This window comes from Balaenoptera borealis (assembly GCF_965194805.1).
Source record: "Balaenoptera borealis genome assembly, chromosome: 6".
Lineage (NCBI taxonomy): Eukaryota > Metazoa > Chordata > Mammalia > Artiodactyla > Balaenopteridae > Balaenoptera > Balaenoptera borealis.
The window spans coordinates 38673495-38690786 of NC_138863.1; the positions used below are offsets into that span (position 1 = coordinate 38673495).

Consider the following 17292-nt stretch of genomic DNA (forward strand, 5'->3'; position numbering starts at 1 on the left):
AGTTTTTCAATTTTAGACATTCTAATAGTGTGTGGTAGTATCTCACTGCAGTTCTAATTTGCATTTCCCTAATGACTGATGTTTAACATCTTTTCAAGTGCTTAGTTATCATCCATATATCTTTTTTGGTGAAACGTGTGTTCAAATACTTTGCGCCTTCTTTTTTTTTTTTTCGGATTGTTTTTCCTTCTTAGTGAGTTTTGAGTTTTTAATAAACTGTGGAGACAAGACCTTTATCAGATATGTGATTTGCAAATGCTTTTTCCCCCCAGCCTGTAGCTTTTCTCTTCATTTTCTTAACAATGTCTTTGAAGAGCATACGTTGTCAATGTTACATTTTTTCCTTTATGGATCATGCTTTTGATGTCAAATCTAAGAAATCTTTGTGTAATCCAAGATCACAATGGTTTCATCCTATGTTTCAGAAGTTTTACAGTTTTAGGTTTTACCTTTAGGGTTTTCATCCGTTTTGAGTTAATTTTTATATATGGTAAGAGGTATGGATCAAAGGTATTTTGGTTTTTTGTTTTTGCATATGATACCCAATTGCTTCAGCACATTTGTTGAAAAGACCATCCTTTCTCTACTTTTACTTCCGTTGAAAATAAAATGTTCATAAAATTATTCTGGATGGGTAGCACATTCACATTACTCTTAAGATACAAAAGGATAAAGTGAAAAATCTCCCAGCCACTCAGTTTCCTTCCTTGAAAATAATGTTGCCAATTTATTACGATTCATTTTAGAGAGACTCTATTCAAAAGTGAATATGTATGTATACTTCATCGCCCCAACCCTTTTGCACACAAATAGTAAAATACTCTGTATACTGTTCTGAACCTTGACTGTTTTAACCTAATAATAGATATGTTATGATTAAGATAAATATATCTTCAAACAGTATTCCAAACTATGGATACACCATGATTTATTTAGCCAGCCTCTTACTGATGGAATTTTGGTTTTTTCTAGTCTTTTGCTAATAACAAACAATACTTCAGAAAGTAACCTTGTAAACATGTCTTATGTACAAGCAGTGTATCTGTAGGAAAAAGTACAACTGTGGGCATAAAGTGATAAACAAAGCCAAATTGCCCTCCACAGGAAAAGGGCACTCCAAACAGCAGCAAAGAAGAATGCCTTTTCCCCACATCTTCCTCAATATTATACTTCCTTATAACTTTTAACCTGTAACATTAAAAATACTTTAACTTCTTCTGTAAGGATTCAAGAATAGTACAAAAGATGCTAACTTATAAGGTTTTGAAAACCTATTGGATTTTGTTCTAGAAAAGTACATTAGGAAGAATATAGTTTTTATAATTTTACCAGTGTTTATAAAATATTTATAAATATGAAAAGGCCACTAGCAAAAGTGCTTACAAAAAGGGTCTAAATAGTAGTTAACTCTAGAAGACAAGCTATAGTACTTTCTATTTTTAAATACCAAACAAAGATGGATGCTCTAGTAAGTTTTCTTTGGAAAGTATTTTCCAGTGTTCAAGTTCTCAGGGCTTCTGTTTATGTATTTCTACTTTAAAATCACGCTTTACCCATTTTACTGTAAATGTTAAGACTATTAGCATTAATTTTTAAAGTGAAAATTAGATTAAAAATCTCAATGGTTCCTCTTAAGCCAAATATGACATTTCTGTGTCCAAAACAAAAATTAAGTATGCAATCACCAGAATGATGGTTTTGATCTACATCATCAGTTTTTCCTGTTTGTGAAGAAGTTCTTTCCTTGTGGTGACTCACACCTCCAAACGTTATCTTTCTAGATGTTACTACTTTTCTTCACTGTTGTATAAACCTGAAATTTCCTTATGATTTAATTTGTGGCCTTCACTTACCGAATCCCGGTAAAGAACATTTGGTGGCTCATCATTTATTAATGGTCTTGAGGCAAGAATGTCTATTTTACCTTCCAGTCTTCCCTCCATGGTTTTAATGGCATTCAAAAGAGTCTTTAGAGAGATCCTAGAGTCTCCCATCTCCTGAGAAGACCTCACAGAAGTCAGGGTAGGTGCAAAGGTCACGTGGCGTGTAGGGTTTGGCGTAACACTGGGCAAACCAACTGACGGAGTTCGTTCCTTTACATTGTTGACATGGGGCCTATAGCCTTCAAGGAATCTTGAAGACGCAGGCCTCTCTGGAGACTTCCTTCTTCTTGGAGGCATCACCAATTTAAAAAGACAAAATCAACTAAACCTAGAATTACTTTTCAGTGAGTGCCCCACCTTTACTATGAGAAACAACACAACGTTCTAAATGAAGCTGGGATGGAAAATATACTTAAAAATGTGTTCCTTTGCTTTCAGAATGAAGAAAATACTAGTGTAAAGTATGTCCTACGGAAGAAACAAAGCGTATCTAACGAGGTCCCCTTTACCAGTATAGTCAGACTGTTAGAACCCTAGCAGCATTCCATTTGAAGACACATTCTAGCTCCTTGGTTACCAAGGGTATACATACACAAACATTATAGTTGAAGAAGTTACACATGCTTACACTGAGTGTTAAAAATTAAAAATAAATAACGTGATAAATTTGTAAATCATTGAAATGAATCACTTTCTTTTAGTAACATATTCCTGGATTATTTTCTTCACTAAATGTTTTATATATCTTCTTCATCTAATTTTTTCTGTTCATATGTTAAATTGTTATGTGACCTACGAACGGTTTTCAGTCTCAATAGCCACCATGCTAACAAGTAAGCACCTTCACTACTAACACCTCTTTCAAGTGTGCTATTGCAGGTGTATCTTGTTGGCAACGAGTTCTGCGTTTGCCTGTAATTAAAAACCCAAAGATACTTGGTTCCTCACGTCTGCCAAAAGTTTTAAGGCTCAAATTAAAAAACCACTTCCTCTATGACAGAGATTCTCGATGTTTTCATCATAATGATGTTCCCTATGCATGCTCACAATACAATCTATTTTGTTTCTGAAAGGCATAACCTTCTATTCTATAATAAAGTCTGCGGAGTACATTACTAATCCTGCAATTAGAGCATAAGCAAGTTGAATGTCCCAATACTGCTTCAGGCATCTTTATGCATTCTTCTGTGGTTGAGTGGAACCTTGTGCATCGAGGGTGTTTAAAAATTTTTTTGATAAATTGAGTCAAGTGAGAGAATACTCATCTTTCTGGGATCATATGGTGAGGTGGGGAGAAAGGCACCAATTTCTTAAAAGCTAATTAAAACAACATAGAAGCAATCTGTTTTATAGCTATTAATCACACCTGAGCATATCTGCCCTCTAGTGCCTTATTCAACTTGCGTAGATGGTCATTCTGTGAACTGGTCTCCGTAAAAGAATGTAGTTGTTCTTCTAGCTGCTTAACTTTTATCTAGAGGAAAAACAGAAGAATAAAGAAACAAGTCTCATTAATGAAATATATATATACATACTCCAAAACAGAAAAAAAAAGATGTCACAAGTTTTGCAAAAAAAAAAAAAAAATCACAGAAAATCCTTAAAACTTGTAAAAAGCAATCCTAAGTTTTTCTAATGATGCTATTTCAACTAAAATAGCTATTTCAACAAATAAAAGTAGACTATAGCCCTATACATGTACTGAGATAATTCATTTGGTTTATAGCATTTATGGAAACTCCAGATTAACATGACTCATGAATATTAACAGTGAAACTTTGTGGGTAAAATATTTCAATTTTAAAGGAATTGTGGTATCTAGTATTCAAAACCCTTTCTGAGTACGGATAATTAGAATTGTCAATATGTAAGGAGACAAGAGTCTTGTGTTTACCCACAAAGAATTACAAAAGTTGAATTAACAGAATTCTTATAGGCTGAATTATACTTGAAAACTAACTTATAAAGCTGACTACTCACATCTTTCACTTTAAAGAAAAGATGATTTGGGGGAATAAAATCATTAATATTTACTTACAAATCTCCAAATTGTGTGTTTTTCTACATTTTCTTCCTTTTATTCCCAATCCTCTCAATACAAATCAACAATTAACATTACTGAGCCTATCTCTGAAATCAGAAAAAATTTCATCCAAAATTTTTAATTTAAATCAACTTTTTCCTCTCTCAGTATCTTTTCTTGTTTCCCACCTCTGAAGGGCAAACTCCTCTTGGTTGTAGCCACTGATTGTTTTCAAGAACTGTTAAAATTTGAGTGCTAATATTTAGTTTTTTTTAGAAAGGCTACATGAAAACACATTTTGTCTCAGGAAATCTCTCTTGTTCCATCAGCAGAATCCTTCTTTTTCTCATCTTTGCCTGTTTCTGGTGCTCTTTTCCAGTGTACAGTATAAAACATGTTCCATGGCTCCCCCTTAAGTGTATTCACTTAAGGTTCAGAATTAGAATGGCTGCCTCTAAAGGGAGGTATTGATTCAACAATTATTCTCATTTTAAATGTAAGCAAACTTCTGTTAACCTTAGAACTCCATGGAAAATACTGATGAACACTCAAGAATTTTAGATTTGCCTCTCTTCAAACAAAACACAGAATATCCTTATTCCACAATATTTCTCAGGTAATTTATGCTACCCCCAGTCTCAGAGTACTCAATAAAATGCCCTGAAACTTGTCAGATGGCATGTTCTCATCTATAAAGCACTTTAATTTTTATACTGGGTTTCTTTTTTGGAAGGATTTCTAATTCAGGACATTGAAATGGGGAAGAACACAGAAGCAAATAAATCCTGCTGCCCTCAGAGATCTGATGTTTCTGTGTCATTAAAATCCAAGTAGCTTCCATAGCTAGCTTACCAGGCAGTCTCGGAAATACTGGTATTTAGGTCAAGGTCATATCCTCCTATTGTTTCAAATGATCTAAATATATATAGATACATATTTTAAAAAATTGAGGTATAGTTGATTTATAATATTATGTAAGTTTCAACTATACAACATAGTGATTCACAATTTTTAAAGATTATACTCCATTTATAGTTATTATAAAATATTGGCTATATTCCATGTGATGTACAATATATCCCTGTAGCTTATTTTATACACAGTAGTCTGTACTTCTTAATCTCCTACCCTAATATTGCCCCTTACATATATTTTCTAATATAAAACTATAAAAACATAACACTATAGAAACTGTGAGATACCTAAGAAATGGATGAAAAGGAAAACTTATTTTTATGTGTTTTATAATGCAAGTATTCTAAATTAATGCTATTAATAAATTTCCTAGGTTTTTTTCTTCTTCGATACATATGATAAGTTGGAAATAAAGTGGGACAAGCCTACAACGTTACCCCAAAGTTTGAAATGAGCTACAGAGTTGAAACAACCTAAACTGCCAGAGTTATGTATTTTGACTAGAAGTATGAAAATACATTCATAAAACTGATAATTTCAGCACAGCACCCTTAATAATATTCATATAATTCCATGCAGCAATTCAAACCAAAGAAGTACAACAACAAACAACATGGATGAATCTCTCAATTATAATGCTGGGTGAAAGAAACAAAACACACAAAAAGTATATATTGTATTATTATATAAAGTTCAAAAATTAATCTGGGGTATTAGAAGTCAGGATGATGGATAGTAACATCATGGGGGATAGTGACTGAAAAAGGCTATGAAATGGGTTCTGGGTGCTGGGAATATTCTGTGTGCTGGTCACATGGGTACCTCTACTTTGTGAAAATCCATTAGCTGTACCCTGTGTACTTTTCTGTATAATATGTTATAGTTCAATAAAAATTTACTAAAAAAAAACAAACAAAACCTTTAAATAATCTCTAAATTAAGGTCACAAATGTAGCTGCTCCTAAGGGGCTAGGCAGCTAACATAATATTTGAATCCAGTTGGTATAAGACTGATGGGGCCAGTGGTAGATTAAAGTGAGCATAAAGCGCTAACTAACATATGTTTAAAGACAAGAAAAAAGCGTTGGGCTTCCCTGGTGGTGCAGTGGTTAAGAATCCTCCTGCCAATGCAGGGGACACGGGTTCGATCCCTGGTCCAGGAAGATCCCCTATGCTGTGGAGCAGCTAAGCCTGTGCGCCACAACTACTGAGCCTGCGCTCTAGAACCCGCAAGCCACAACTACTGAAGCCCGTGGGCCTAGAGCCTGTGCTCCGCAACAAGAGAAGCCACCACAATGAGAAGCCCACGCACCGCAACGAAGAGTAGCCCCAGCTCACCGCAACTAGACAGCCTGAGTGCAGCAATGAAGACCCAACGCAGCCAAAAATAAATTAATTATTTAAATAAATTTATTAAAAAAATGTTGGAAATCTTTCAGGCATATACAGTAATATCCCTTCTATTCATCACTCAACTGAAAAAGAATAAAACATTACTAATATAGTTGAAACCCTCTGTGTAGCCTAATCCAACTAAATCTCTTCCATCCTGGAGTTAACTACTATCCTGAATTTGGTGTTTTATCATTCCTATTCTTTTTTAATAATTTTACTATAAATGTATCCCTAAACAGTATGTAGTATTATTTTATGAGATTCATCCATGTTAACACATGACACTATACATCCTCTTATATAGACTGCTTTCTAAACTGGTATAATTACTTTTAGGAGAAATTTGACAAACTCTAGTAAATTTCAATTTATGTACATCGTACAACCCAGCAATTCTCCTCCTAAGAATTATACCTAGAATAGAGGATATTTTGGATAAGTACAAAGACATGTGCAAGAATTCATCATATCAGCATTATTTGCAAACAATTGAAAACTGCCTAAATATCCATCGACATAAGAAAGGATAAACTGAGTAGGAACCAAGATGGCGGAGTAGAAGGACATGCTCTCACTCCCTCTTGCGAGAACACCAGAATCACAACTAGCTGCTGGACAGTCATCAACAGGAAGACACTGGAACTCACCAAAAAAGATACCCCACATCCAAAGACAAAGGAGAAGCCACGAGATGGTAGGAGGGGTGCAACCAGAGTAAAATCAAATCCCATAACTGGTGGGTGGGTGACCCACAGACTGGCCAACACTTATACCACAGAAGTCCACCCACTGGAGTGAAGGTTCTGAGCCCCATGTCAGGCTTCCCAACCTGGGGTTCCGGCAACGGGAGGAGGAATTCATAGAGAATCAGACTTTGAAGCCTAGTGGGAATTGACTGCAGGACTTCGACAGGACTGGGGGAAACAGAGACCCCACTCTTGGAGGGCGCACACAAAATAGTGTGCACATTGGGACCCAGGGGAAGGAGCAGTGACCCCAGGGGATACTGAACCAGACCTACATGCTAGTGTTGGAAGGCCTCCTGCAGAGGCGTGGGGGGGGGTGGCTCTGTTTCACCGAGGAGACAAGGACATTGGCAGCAGAAGTTCTGGAAAGTACTCCTTGGCGTGAGCCCTCCCAGAGTCTGTCATTAGCCCCACCAAAGAGCCCAGGTAGCCTCCAGTGTTGGGTTGCCTCAGGCAAAACAACCAACAGGGAGGGAACCCAGCTCCACCCATCACCAGTCAAGTGGATTAAAGTTTTACTGAGCTCTGACCACCACAGCAACAGTCAGCTCTACCCACCACCAGAGCCTCCCATCAAGCCTCGTAGATAGGCTCAACCACCAGAGGGCAGACAGGAGAAGCAAGAAAAACTACAATCCTGCAGCCTGTGGAATAAAAACCACATTCACAGAAAGACAGACAAGATGAAAAGGCAGAGGGCTATATACCAGATGAAGGAACAAGATAAAACCCCAGAAAAACAACTAAATGAAGTGGAGATAGGCAACCTTCCAGAAAAAGAATTCAGAATAATGATAGTGAAGATGATCCAGGACCTCGGAATAAGAATGGAGGCAAAGATCGAGAAGATGCAAGAAGTGTTTAACAAAGACCTAGAAGAATTAAAGAACAAACAAACAGAGATGAACAATACAATAACTGAAATGAAAACTACACTAGAAGGAATCAATAGCAGAATAACTGAGGCAGAAGAAAGGATAAGTGACCTGGAAGACACAATGGTGGAATTCACTGCTGTGGAACAGACTAAAGAAAAAAGGATGAAAAGAAATGAAGACAGCCTAAGAGACCTCTGGGACAACATTAAACACAACAACATTCGCATTATAGGGGTTCCCAAAAGGAGAAGAGAGAGAGAAACGACCAGAGAAAATATTTGAAGAGATTATAGTCAAAAACTTCCCTCACATGGGAAAGGAAATAGCCACCCAAGTCCAGAAAGTGCAGCGAGTCCCATACAGGATAAACCCAAGGAGAAACACGCCGAGACACATAGTAATCAAATTGGCAAAAATTAAAGACAAAGAAAAATTATTGAAAGCAGCAAGGGAAAAACGACAAATAACATACAAGGGAACTCCCATAAGGTTAACAGCTGATTTCTCAGCAGAAACTCTACAAGCCAGAAGGGAGTGGCATGATATACTTAAAGTGATGAAAGGGAAGAACCTACAACCAAGATTACTCTACCCAGCAAGGATCTCATTCAGATTTAATGGAGAAATCAAAAGCTTTACAGACAAGCAAAAGCTAAGAGAATTCAGCACCACCAAACCAGCTCTACAAGAAATGCTAAAGGAACTTCTCTAAGTGGGAAACACAAGAGAAGAAAAGGACCTACAAAAACAAACCCAAAACAATTAAGAAAATGGTCATAGGAACATACATATCGATAATTACCTCAAACGTGAATGGATTAAAAGCTCCAACCAAAAGACACAGGCTTGCTGAATGGATACAAAAACAAGACCCATATATATGCTGTCTACAAAAGACCCACTTCAGACCTAGGGACACATACAGACTGAAAGTGCGGGGATGGAAAAAGATATTCCATGCAAATGGAAATCAAAAGAAAGCTGGAGTAGCTATACTCATATCAGATAAAATAGACTTTAAAATAAAGAATGTTACAAGAGACAAGGAAGGACACTACATAATGATCAAGGGATCAATCCAAGAAGAAGCTGTAACAATTATAAATATATATGCACCCAACATAGGAGCACCTCAATACATAAGGCAACTGCTAACGGCTATAAAAGAGGAAATCAACAGTAACACAATAATAGTGGGGGACTTTAACACCTCACTTACACCAATGGACAGATCATCCAAAATGAAAATAAATAAGGAAACAGAAGCTTTAAATGACACAATAGACCAGATAGATTTAATTGATATTTATAGGACATTCCATCCAAAAACAGCAGATTACACTTTCTTCTCAAGTGCGCACGGAACATTCTCCAGGATAGATCACATCTTGGGTCACAAATCAAGCCTCAGTAAATTTAAGAAAATTGAAATCATATCAAGCATCTTTTCTGACCACAATGCTATGAGATTAGAAATGAATTACAGGGAAAAAAACATAAAAAACACAAACAAATGGAGGCTAAACAATACGGTACTAAATAACCAAGAGATCACTGAAGAAATCAAAGAGGAAATCAAAAAATACCTAGAGACAAATGACAATGAAAACACGACGATCCAAAACCTATGGGATGCGGCAAAAGCAGTTCTAAGAGGGAAGTTTATAGCTATACAAGCCTACCTCAAGAAACAAGAAAAATCTCAAGTAAACAATCTAACCTTACACCTAAAGGAACTAGAGAAAGAAGAACAAACAAAACCAAAAGTTAGCAGAAGGAAAGAAATCATAAAGATCAGAGCAGAAATAAATGAAATAGAAACAAAGAAAACAATAGCAAAGATCAATAAAACTAAAACCTGGTTCTTTGAGAAGATAAACAAAATTGATAAGCCATTAGCCAGACTCATTAAGAAAAGGAGGGAGAGGACTCAAATCAATAAAATTAGAAATGAAAACGGAGAAGTTACAACAGACACCGCAGAAATACAAAGCATCCTAACAGACTACTACAAGCAACTCTATGCCCATAAAATGGACAACCTGGAAGAAATGGACAAATTCTTAGAAAGGTATAACCTTCCAAGACTGAACCAGGAAGAAACAGAAAATATGAACAGACCAATCACAAGTAATGAAATTGAAACTGTGATTAAAAATCTTTCAACAAACCAAAGTCCAGGACCAGATGGCTTCACAGGTGAATTCTATCAAACATTTAGAGAAGAGCTAACACCCATCCTTCTCAAACTCTTCCACAAAATTGCAGAGGAAGGAAGACTCCCTAACTCATTCTATGAGGCCACCATCACCCTGATACCAAAACCAGACAAAGATACTACAAAAAAAGAAAATTACAGACCAATATCACTGATGAACATAGATGCAAAACTCCTCAACAAAATACTAGCAAACAGAATCCAACAACACATTAAACGGATCATACACCACGATCAAGTGGGATTTATCCCAGGGATGCAAGGATTCTTCAATATATACAAATCAATCAATGTGATACATCATATTAACAAATTGAAGAATAAAAACCATATGATCATCTCAATAGATGCAGAAAAAGCTTTTGACAAAATTCAACACCCATTTACGATAAAAACTCTCCAGAAACTGGGCATAGAGGGAACCTACCTCAACATAATAAAGGCCATATATGACAAACCCACAGCAAACATCATTCTCAATGGTGAAAAACTGGAAGCATTTCCTCTAAGATCAGGAACGAGACAAAGATGTCCACTCTCACCACTATTATTCAACATAGTTTTGGAAGTCCTAGCCACAGCAATCAGAGAAGAAAAAGAAATAAAAGGAATACAAATTGGAAAAGAAGAAGTAAAATTGTCACTGTGTGCAGATGACATGATACTATATATAGAATCCTAAAAATGCCACCAGAAAACTACTAGAGCTAATCAATGAATTTGGTAAAGTTGCAGGATACAAAACTAATGCACAGAAATCTCTTGCATTCCTATACACTAATGATGAAAAATCTGAAAGAGAAATTAAGGAAACACTGCCATTTACCATAGCATTGAAACAAAAAGAATAAAATACCTAGGAATAAACCTACCTAGGGAAACAAAAGACCCGTATGCAGAAAACTATAAGACACTGATGAAAGAAATTAAAGATGATATCAACAGATGGAGAGATATACCATGTTCTTGGATTGGAAGAATCAATATTGTGAAAATGACTATACTGCCCAAAGCAATCTACAGATTCAATGCAATCCCTATCAAATTACCAATGGCATTTTTTACGGAACTAGAACAAAAAATCTTAAAATTTGTATGGAGACACAAAAGATCCCGAATAGCCAAAGCAGTCTTGAGGGAAAAAAACGGAGCTGGAGGAATCAGACTCCCTGACTTCAGACTATACTACAAAGCTACAGTAATCAAGACAATATGGTACTGGCACAAAAACAGAAACATAGATCAATGGAACAAGATAGAAAGCCCAGAGATAAACCCACGCACCTATGGTCAACTAATCTATGACAAAGGAGGCAAAGATATACAATGGTGAAAAGACAGTCTCTTCAATAAGTGGTGCTGGGAAAACTAGACAGCTACATGTAGAAGAATGAAATTAGAACACTCTCTAACACCATACACAAATTTAACTCAAAATGGATTCGAGACCTAAATGTAAGACTGGACACTATAAAACTCTTAGAGGAAAACATAGGAAGAACACTCTTTGACATAAATCACAGCAAGATCTTTTTGATCCATCTCCTAGAGTAATGGAAATAAAAACAAAATAAACAAATGGGACCTAATGAAACTTCAAAGCTTTTGCACAGCAAAGGAAACCATAAACAAGACGAAAAGACAACACTCAGAATGGGAGAAAATATTTGCAAACGAATCAACGGACAAAGGATTAATCTCCAAAATATATAAACAGCTCATTCAGCTCAATATTAAAGAAACAAACAACCCAATCCAAAAATGGGCAGAAGACCTAAATAGACATTTCTCCAAAGAAGATATACAAACGGCCACAAAGCACATGAAAAGATGCTCGACATCACTAATTATTAGAGAAATGCAAATCAAAACTACAATGAGGTATCACCTCACACCAGTTAGAATGGGCATCATCAGAAAATCTACAAACAACAAATGCTGGAGAGGGTTTGGAGAAAAGGGAACCCTCTTGCACTGTTGGTGGGAATGTAAATTGATACAGCCACTATGGAGAACAGTATGGAGGTTCCTTAAAAAACTAAAAATAGAATTACCATATGCTCCAGCAATCCCACTACTGGGCGTATACCCAGAGAAAACCATAATTCAAAAAGACACATGCACCCCAATGTTCATTGCAGCACTATTTACAATAACCAGGTCATGGAAGCAACCTAAATGCCCATCAACAGACGAATGGATAAAGAAGTTGTGGTACATATATACAATAGAATATTACTCAGCCATAAAAAGGAATGAAATTGAGTCATTTGTTGAGACGTGGATGGATCTAGAGACAGTTATACAGAGTGAAGTAAGTCAGAAAGAGAAAAACAAATATCGTAAATTAACGCATGTATGTGGAACCTAGAAAAATGGTACAGATGAGCCAGTTTGCAGGGCAGAAGTTGAGACACAGATGTAGAGAACAGACATATGGACACCAAGGGGGGAAAACTGCGGTGGGGTGGGGATGGTGGTGTGCTGAATTGGGCGATTGGGATTGACATGTATACACTGATATGTATAAAATTGATGACTAATAAGAACCTGCAGTACAAAAAAACAAACAAACAAAACAACTAATACTAAACTTTCATTGGGTTATTTGTATGGAAATATGCTAATATAAATGTTTCAGACATTACATGAAATTTCTAAAAATCTTATATGTTCTGGTATAATGTTATAAGTCATAATTCTAGTTATCACTTTAAAATGTATATCTCAGAAGTAACTAAATTTCCTTGTCAATTGCATTATTATGAACTTTCATCAACTCTTTAACCGTGGTCATTTTTAAGTCTTTTGTCATTTACAGACAGTCCTGGGTGTACTCTGATGCTTTTGCAAATATGTTCCTATAAAAGGGTTTCATCTTCAAGGAATTCATGGAAAAGACTCTGAGAAGTACAGGTTTCTGGTAACTGACTGTACTGCTGAACTGAGTGAATAAGCATTTTCAGAACTCTAATGAAAAACTGATGAACTCATAAAAGTGCTAACAAAAGATCAAGATGAAAAAAAATTAATTACATGGGACTGAGTGAACTGATGAGGATGATTATAATTTTTGTGACTTTCTGTTTGAATTTAAAATAATAATTTTCAGTGAAAGATACAAATGCAGGTAGAGGGAATAAATTGAGTTCCCTGTAAAAAAAAAAAAAAAAAAAAAAGAAAGGATAAATACATTTGGGCATATTTAGATAATGCAATAGTATACAGCACTATATATGAAACTGAAATCATGTTTGTGAGGTGACAGTTTCTGACAGTCTGCATTAAAACCTAAAACCCGGTATTTACATCATTAAGTCAATTTTGACAATGTAATATTTTATCTAATATGGTTCATATGTGATATTTTAATCGATTATAATTCAATTGAGAGAACACACAGCAGACTATTGTTTTGATTATATTTAATATGTAGCTCTTCTTTTAGATTATCTTGTGAGAGTAATATGGTATACATTTACAATAGCCAAGACATAGAAGCAACCAAGATATCCATCGATAGATGAATGGATAAAGAAGATGTGTGTGTATGTATATATATACGGATATATATACACACACACACAATGGTCCTGTACTCAGCCATAAAAAAGAATGAACTAATGCCATTTGCAGCAACATGGATGGCCCTAGAGACTATCATACTAGGTGAAGTAAGTCAGACAGAGAAAGAAAAATACCATATGATATCACTTATATGTGGACTCTAAAATATGATACAAATGAACTTATTTACAAAACAGAAACAGACTCATAGGCATAAAAAACAAACTTATGGTTACCAAAGGAGAAAGTGCGGGGGGAAGATAAATTAGGAGTTTGGGAGTGGCAGATGCAAGCTACTGTGTATAAAATAAACAACAAGGTCCTACTATGTAGCACAGGGAGCTATATTTAATATTTTTAAATAAAGTATAATGGAAAAGAATATGAAAAAGAACATATATACACACACATATATATAAAATTGAGCCACTTTGCTGTACACCAGCAACTAACACAAGATTGTCAATTAAAAAAAAATAATAATGTGCTATATAAGAGCACTTTCCCTTGGGCTGATGAGGTCAGTGCCTTTTGGAATGTGCCAACCCAAGGCATGACATAAAAACACCAGTGAATCAATAGTTTCAAATGTGTTTCACCTTTCAAAGGCTATCAAAAAGCTTCAGCCCTTATTACAGGAATATGTGCAGAAAAAAAGGCACGTATTTTCCTTAAGATTATAAGGATGATCTCTAACATGTAATCAAGGTTTAAAAGGTTAGATAGGTAACATCAGACTCACTAATAAATCTTAAAATGTATTCCACTCCCAGCTAAAATTTGGCTTCAAGGGTTTAAGATTTGGCTATGAGTATTTAAGATTTTTCCCACACACTTAGAAATATACTTCATTTCTCTTGGGAAAGCTAAAAGCAGGTCAAAATCATGGGCCACAGCTTCTACGAGATGATTAGTGTCACAAAGGAGAAAGTATATACCCAGCCTATTACACTGATCACCTTTCCCAGTGAGAAGTAAATAAGAGAGGTGTACTTCCCCAGCTCATTTCATAGGTGAATAAGACGAAACAAGAAAACTAAGACTTGTGCAAGGTTACAAAGGAAAGATGATTATACTTAAGTGCATCGCTGCCTCTGGAAAATATTAATTAAAAGCACACAAATAGTGGCCAAATAGCTTTATCTTTTTATTGGACGACATACTGTTTCACAACCATGGTTTATCAACTGCGTTTCAGATCTCCTGCCATTTCTGGGCTGGATCTTGTCTGCTAACCCTATGGTAAGTCCCTTGGGCAGATGAGATAAGATTAACACTGAGGTGTTCGGCAAATCTCTAGGGAGATTACTTATTCAGTCAGCTCTATAGCTGCCAAGCCTAACCAGACTTCACTTCACACCATTCAGTCCAGTGGTGCTCAACTATGGTTGCACATTGGAATCACCGGGGATTTAAAAAGTATTGAAGCCTACGACTTACTCCCTGAGATTCTGATTTAATTGCTCTGGGGTGCAAGCCCGGTCATGGGAAGTTTTCCCTTTATATTTTATTATGAAAAAATTTAAATATACAGAAAAATTGAAATGTGCATACACCTGCCATTCAAATTCAACCATTAACATTTTTATACTTACTTATCATATATCCATCCATCATTTCCTCTATTGATCTATCAAACTATTTTCTTTTTTCTTTTTTTAATGGTTCGTTTCAAAGTAAATGGCAGACATCATATACTTCCTAGCATAAAGAGTTTTTAAAATTCCCCAGGGGAGCCTACTGTGTAGCTAAGGCTGAGAACCACTAATTTAGACTTCAGTGTCTCTACTGAAGTTGGTTTAAGGCAGGTCTAGCCTTATTAGTGGCAAGCTTCCTGCTCTGAGGACACTTTAGGGACAAAACCCACATGGAGTGAAAGAACAGTATCATCTCATGCACAAGTCAATTCTATTGCCTTGCATCTCAATTTCCAGGGTTATTTCTTTTTAGGAATGTTATAAAAATTCTGCAAAAAGGAGAACATATGTGATGGAGGGAATCAAGATGGTGGAGTAGGATGATGCTGAGCTCACCCACCCCTACAAACAAATCAAAAATACATCTATATGTGGAGCAGCTCTCAGTGAAAACAAACTGGGGACTGGCAGAAAGTTGTCTACAACCAAGGCTGCAAAGAAAGATCCACAGAGTTTGGTAGGAAGGGAGAAGTGATCAGGTCGGGACCTATGTCCCTAGTAGGGATACAGAAGAGGAGGGGATATCACAGGTTCAGAGATCCTCCCTGGAGATTTTGGGGCTTGAACCACATATTAGGAACCCCAGTCCTGGGGACCAACAATGGAAAGATGAATCCCACTAGCTGGTTTGAAAATCAGTGGGACATACCAGAGAGCTGTAAGAAACTGAGACTCTGCTCCTGAACAGTGCACACATGCTTGCTTACTCCCAGGAATAAGGTAGAGGAAACAGATTAAAAATGGCCTGGGGCTCTGGCCAGTTTCCCAAGACCACCCCAACAACTGCCCTAGCCTGCACGGATGCCAGCTCCGGGCCCTCTTGCTCTGGAGCAGCTCCCCACTGCTGCCACTGTCAAGGAGGATAAGCACTTGAGGGAGATGGAGCGGTTCAGACTGGGCCCTGCATCTGAATAGGGTGAGGGCAATCTTTACCAGTGTGTGCAGAAGTGGTGGGGCAGGAGCTACTTGGAACTCCTCCTGATATGCTGGGACCATCCCAGTGCATACCCCAGCCCACACTAGGCACCTACTCTGGACCCTTTTGCCCTGATGGAGCTGCCCACTAGGGCGAAGGCTGCCATTGTTGGAGGGGAGGGGGAGTGCACACTTAAGAGGGAACAAAACCAGCCTGGACCTGACCCTTAGGGCTTCTGCTCCAGCACCTTGATACCTGGCCCTACACCTGATAGGGTGGCTATAGCCAGTGAGCATAGGAGAAGTGCCAGCTCACACCTGGCTCTGGCTCTAGCCCTTTCGTCTCTGGTCCTACCTCCCACCAATGTGGTAACTGCCAGCACACCATGGGGGAAGATGTACCCTGTGCTCACTTCAGATTCAGCTCTCCCAACAAAGCCACTGGACACGAGCAGACTGCACAGGGACACTCCCACACAAGGACACCCCTTTAAGTTTGGGATAGGTAACTTTTACCTAGAGATACAGAAAGTTAAACAAAGTGAGAAGATAAAAGAATTTATTTCAAACAAAAGAACAAAAAACACCCCTGAAAAAACAACTAATGAAATAGAGATAAATAATTTACCAGATATAGAGGTCAAAGCATTAGTAATAAGAATGCTAACTGAACTTGGGAAAAGAATAGATGAACAGAGTAAGAATTTTAACAAGGGAATAGAAAATATAAAAAAGAACCAGTTGGAGCTGAAGATCATAATAACTGAAATGAAAAATACACTAAAAGGAATTAATAACAGACTAGGAGATACAGAAGAATGCATAAGTAATCAGGAAGATACAATATTGGAAATCACCAATTCAGAAGAGCAAAAAGAAAAACAAATTTAAAAAAATGAGGATGGTTGAAGGAACCTCTGGGACAACATTCCCACCTTAGGGGTCCTAGAAGGAGAAGAGCAAGAGAAGAAGGTTAAAAATGTATTTGGTGAAATTATGGCTGAAAAAATTTATTCCTGAGGATGAAGAAAGAAACAGATTTCTAGGTATAGGAA

General features: G+C 36.8%; 1 protein-coding gene across 2 annotated transcripts in view; it reads right to left on the reverse strand.

Annotated features, from left to right (window-relative positions):
• The window catches only part of CCDC150 (coiled-coil domain containing 150), a 117182-nt gene that overhangs the window by 25749 nt on the left and 74141 nt on the right, over window positions 1-17292 (reverse strand). Inside the window, exons 16-17 of one of the 2 annotated variants that reach the window (XM_082397477.1) lie at window positions 3250-3357; window positions 1854-1997 (exon numbers count right to left, since the gene is read on the reverse strand). In XM_082397477.1, coding sequence (XP_082253603.1) covers window positions 1854-1997; window positions 3250-3357 — 252 coding nt within the window. The other variant, XM_082397478.1, reaches the window with a different exon arrangement.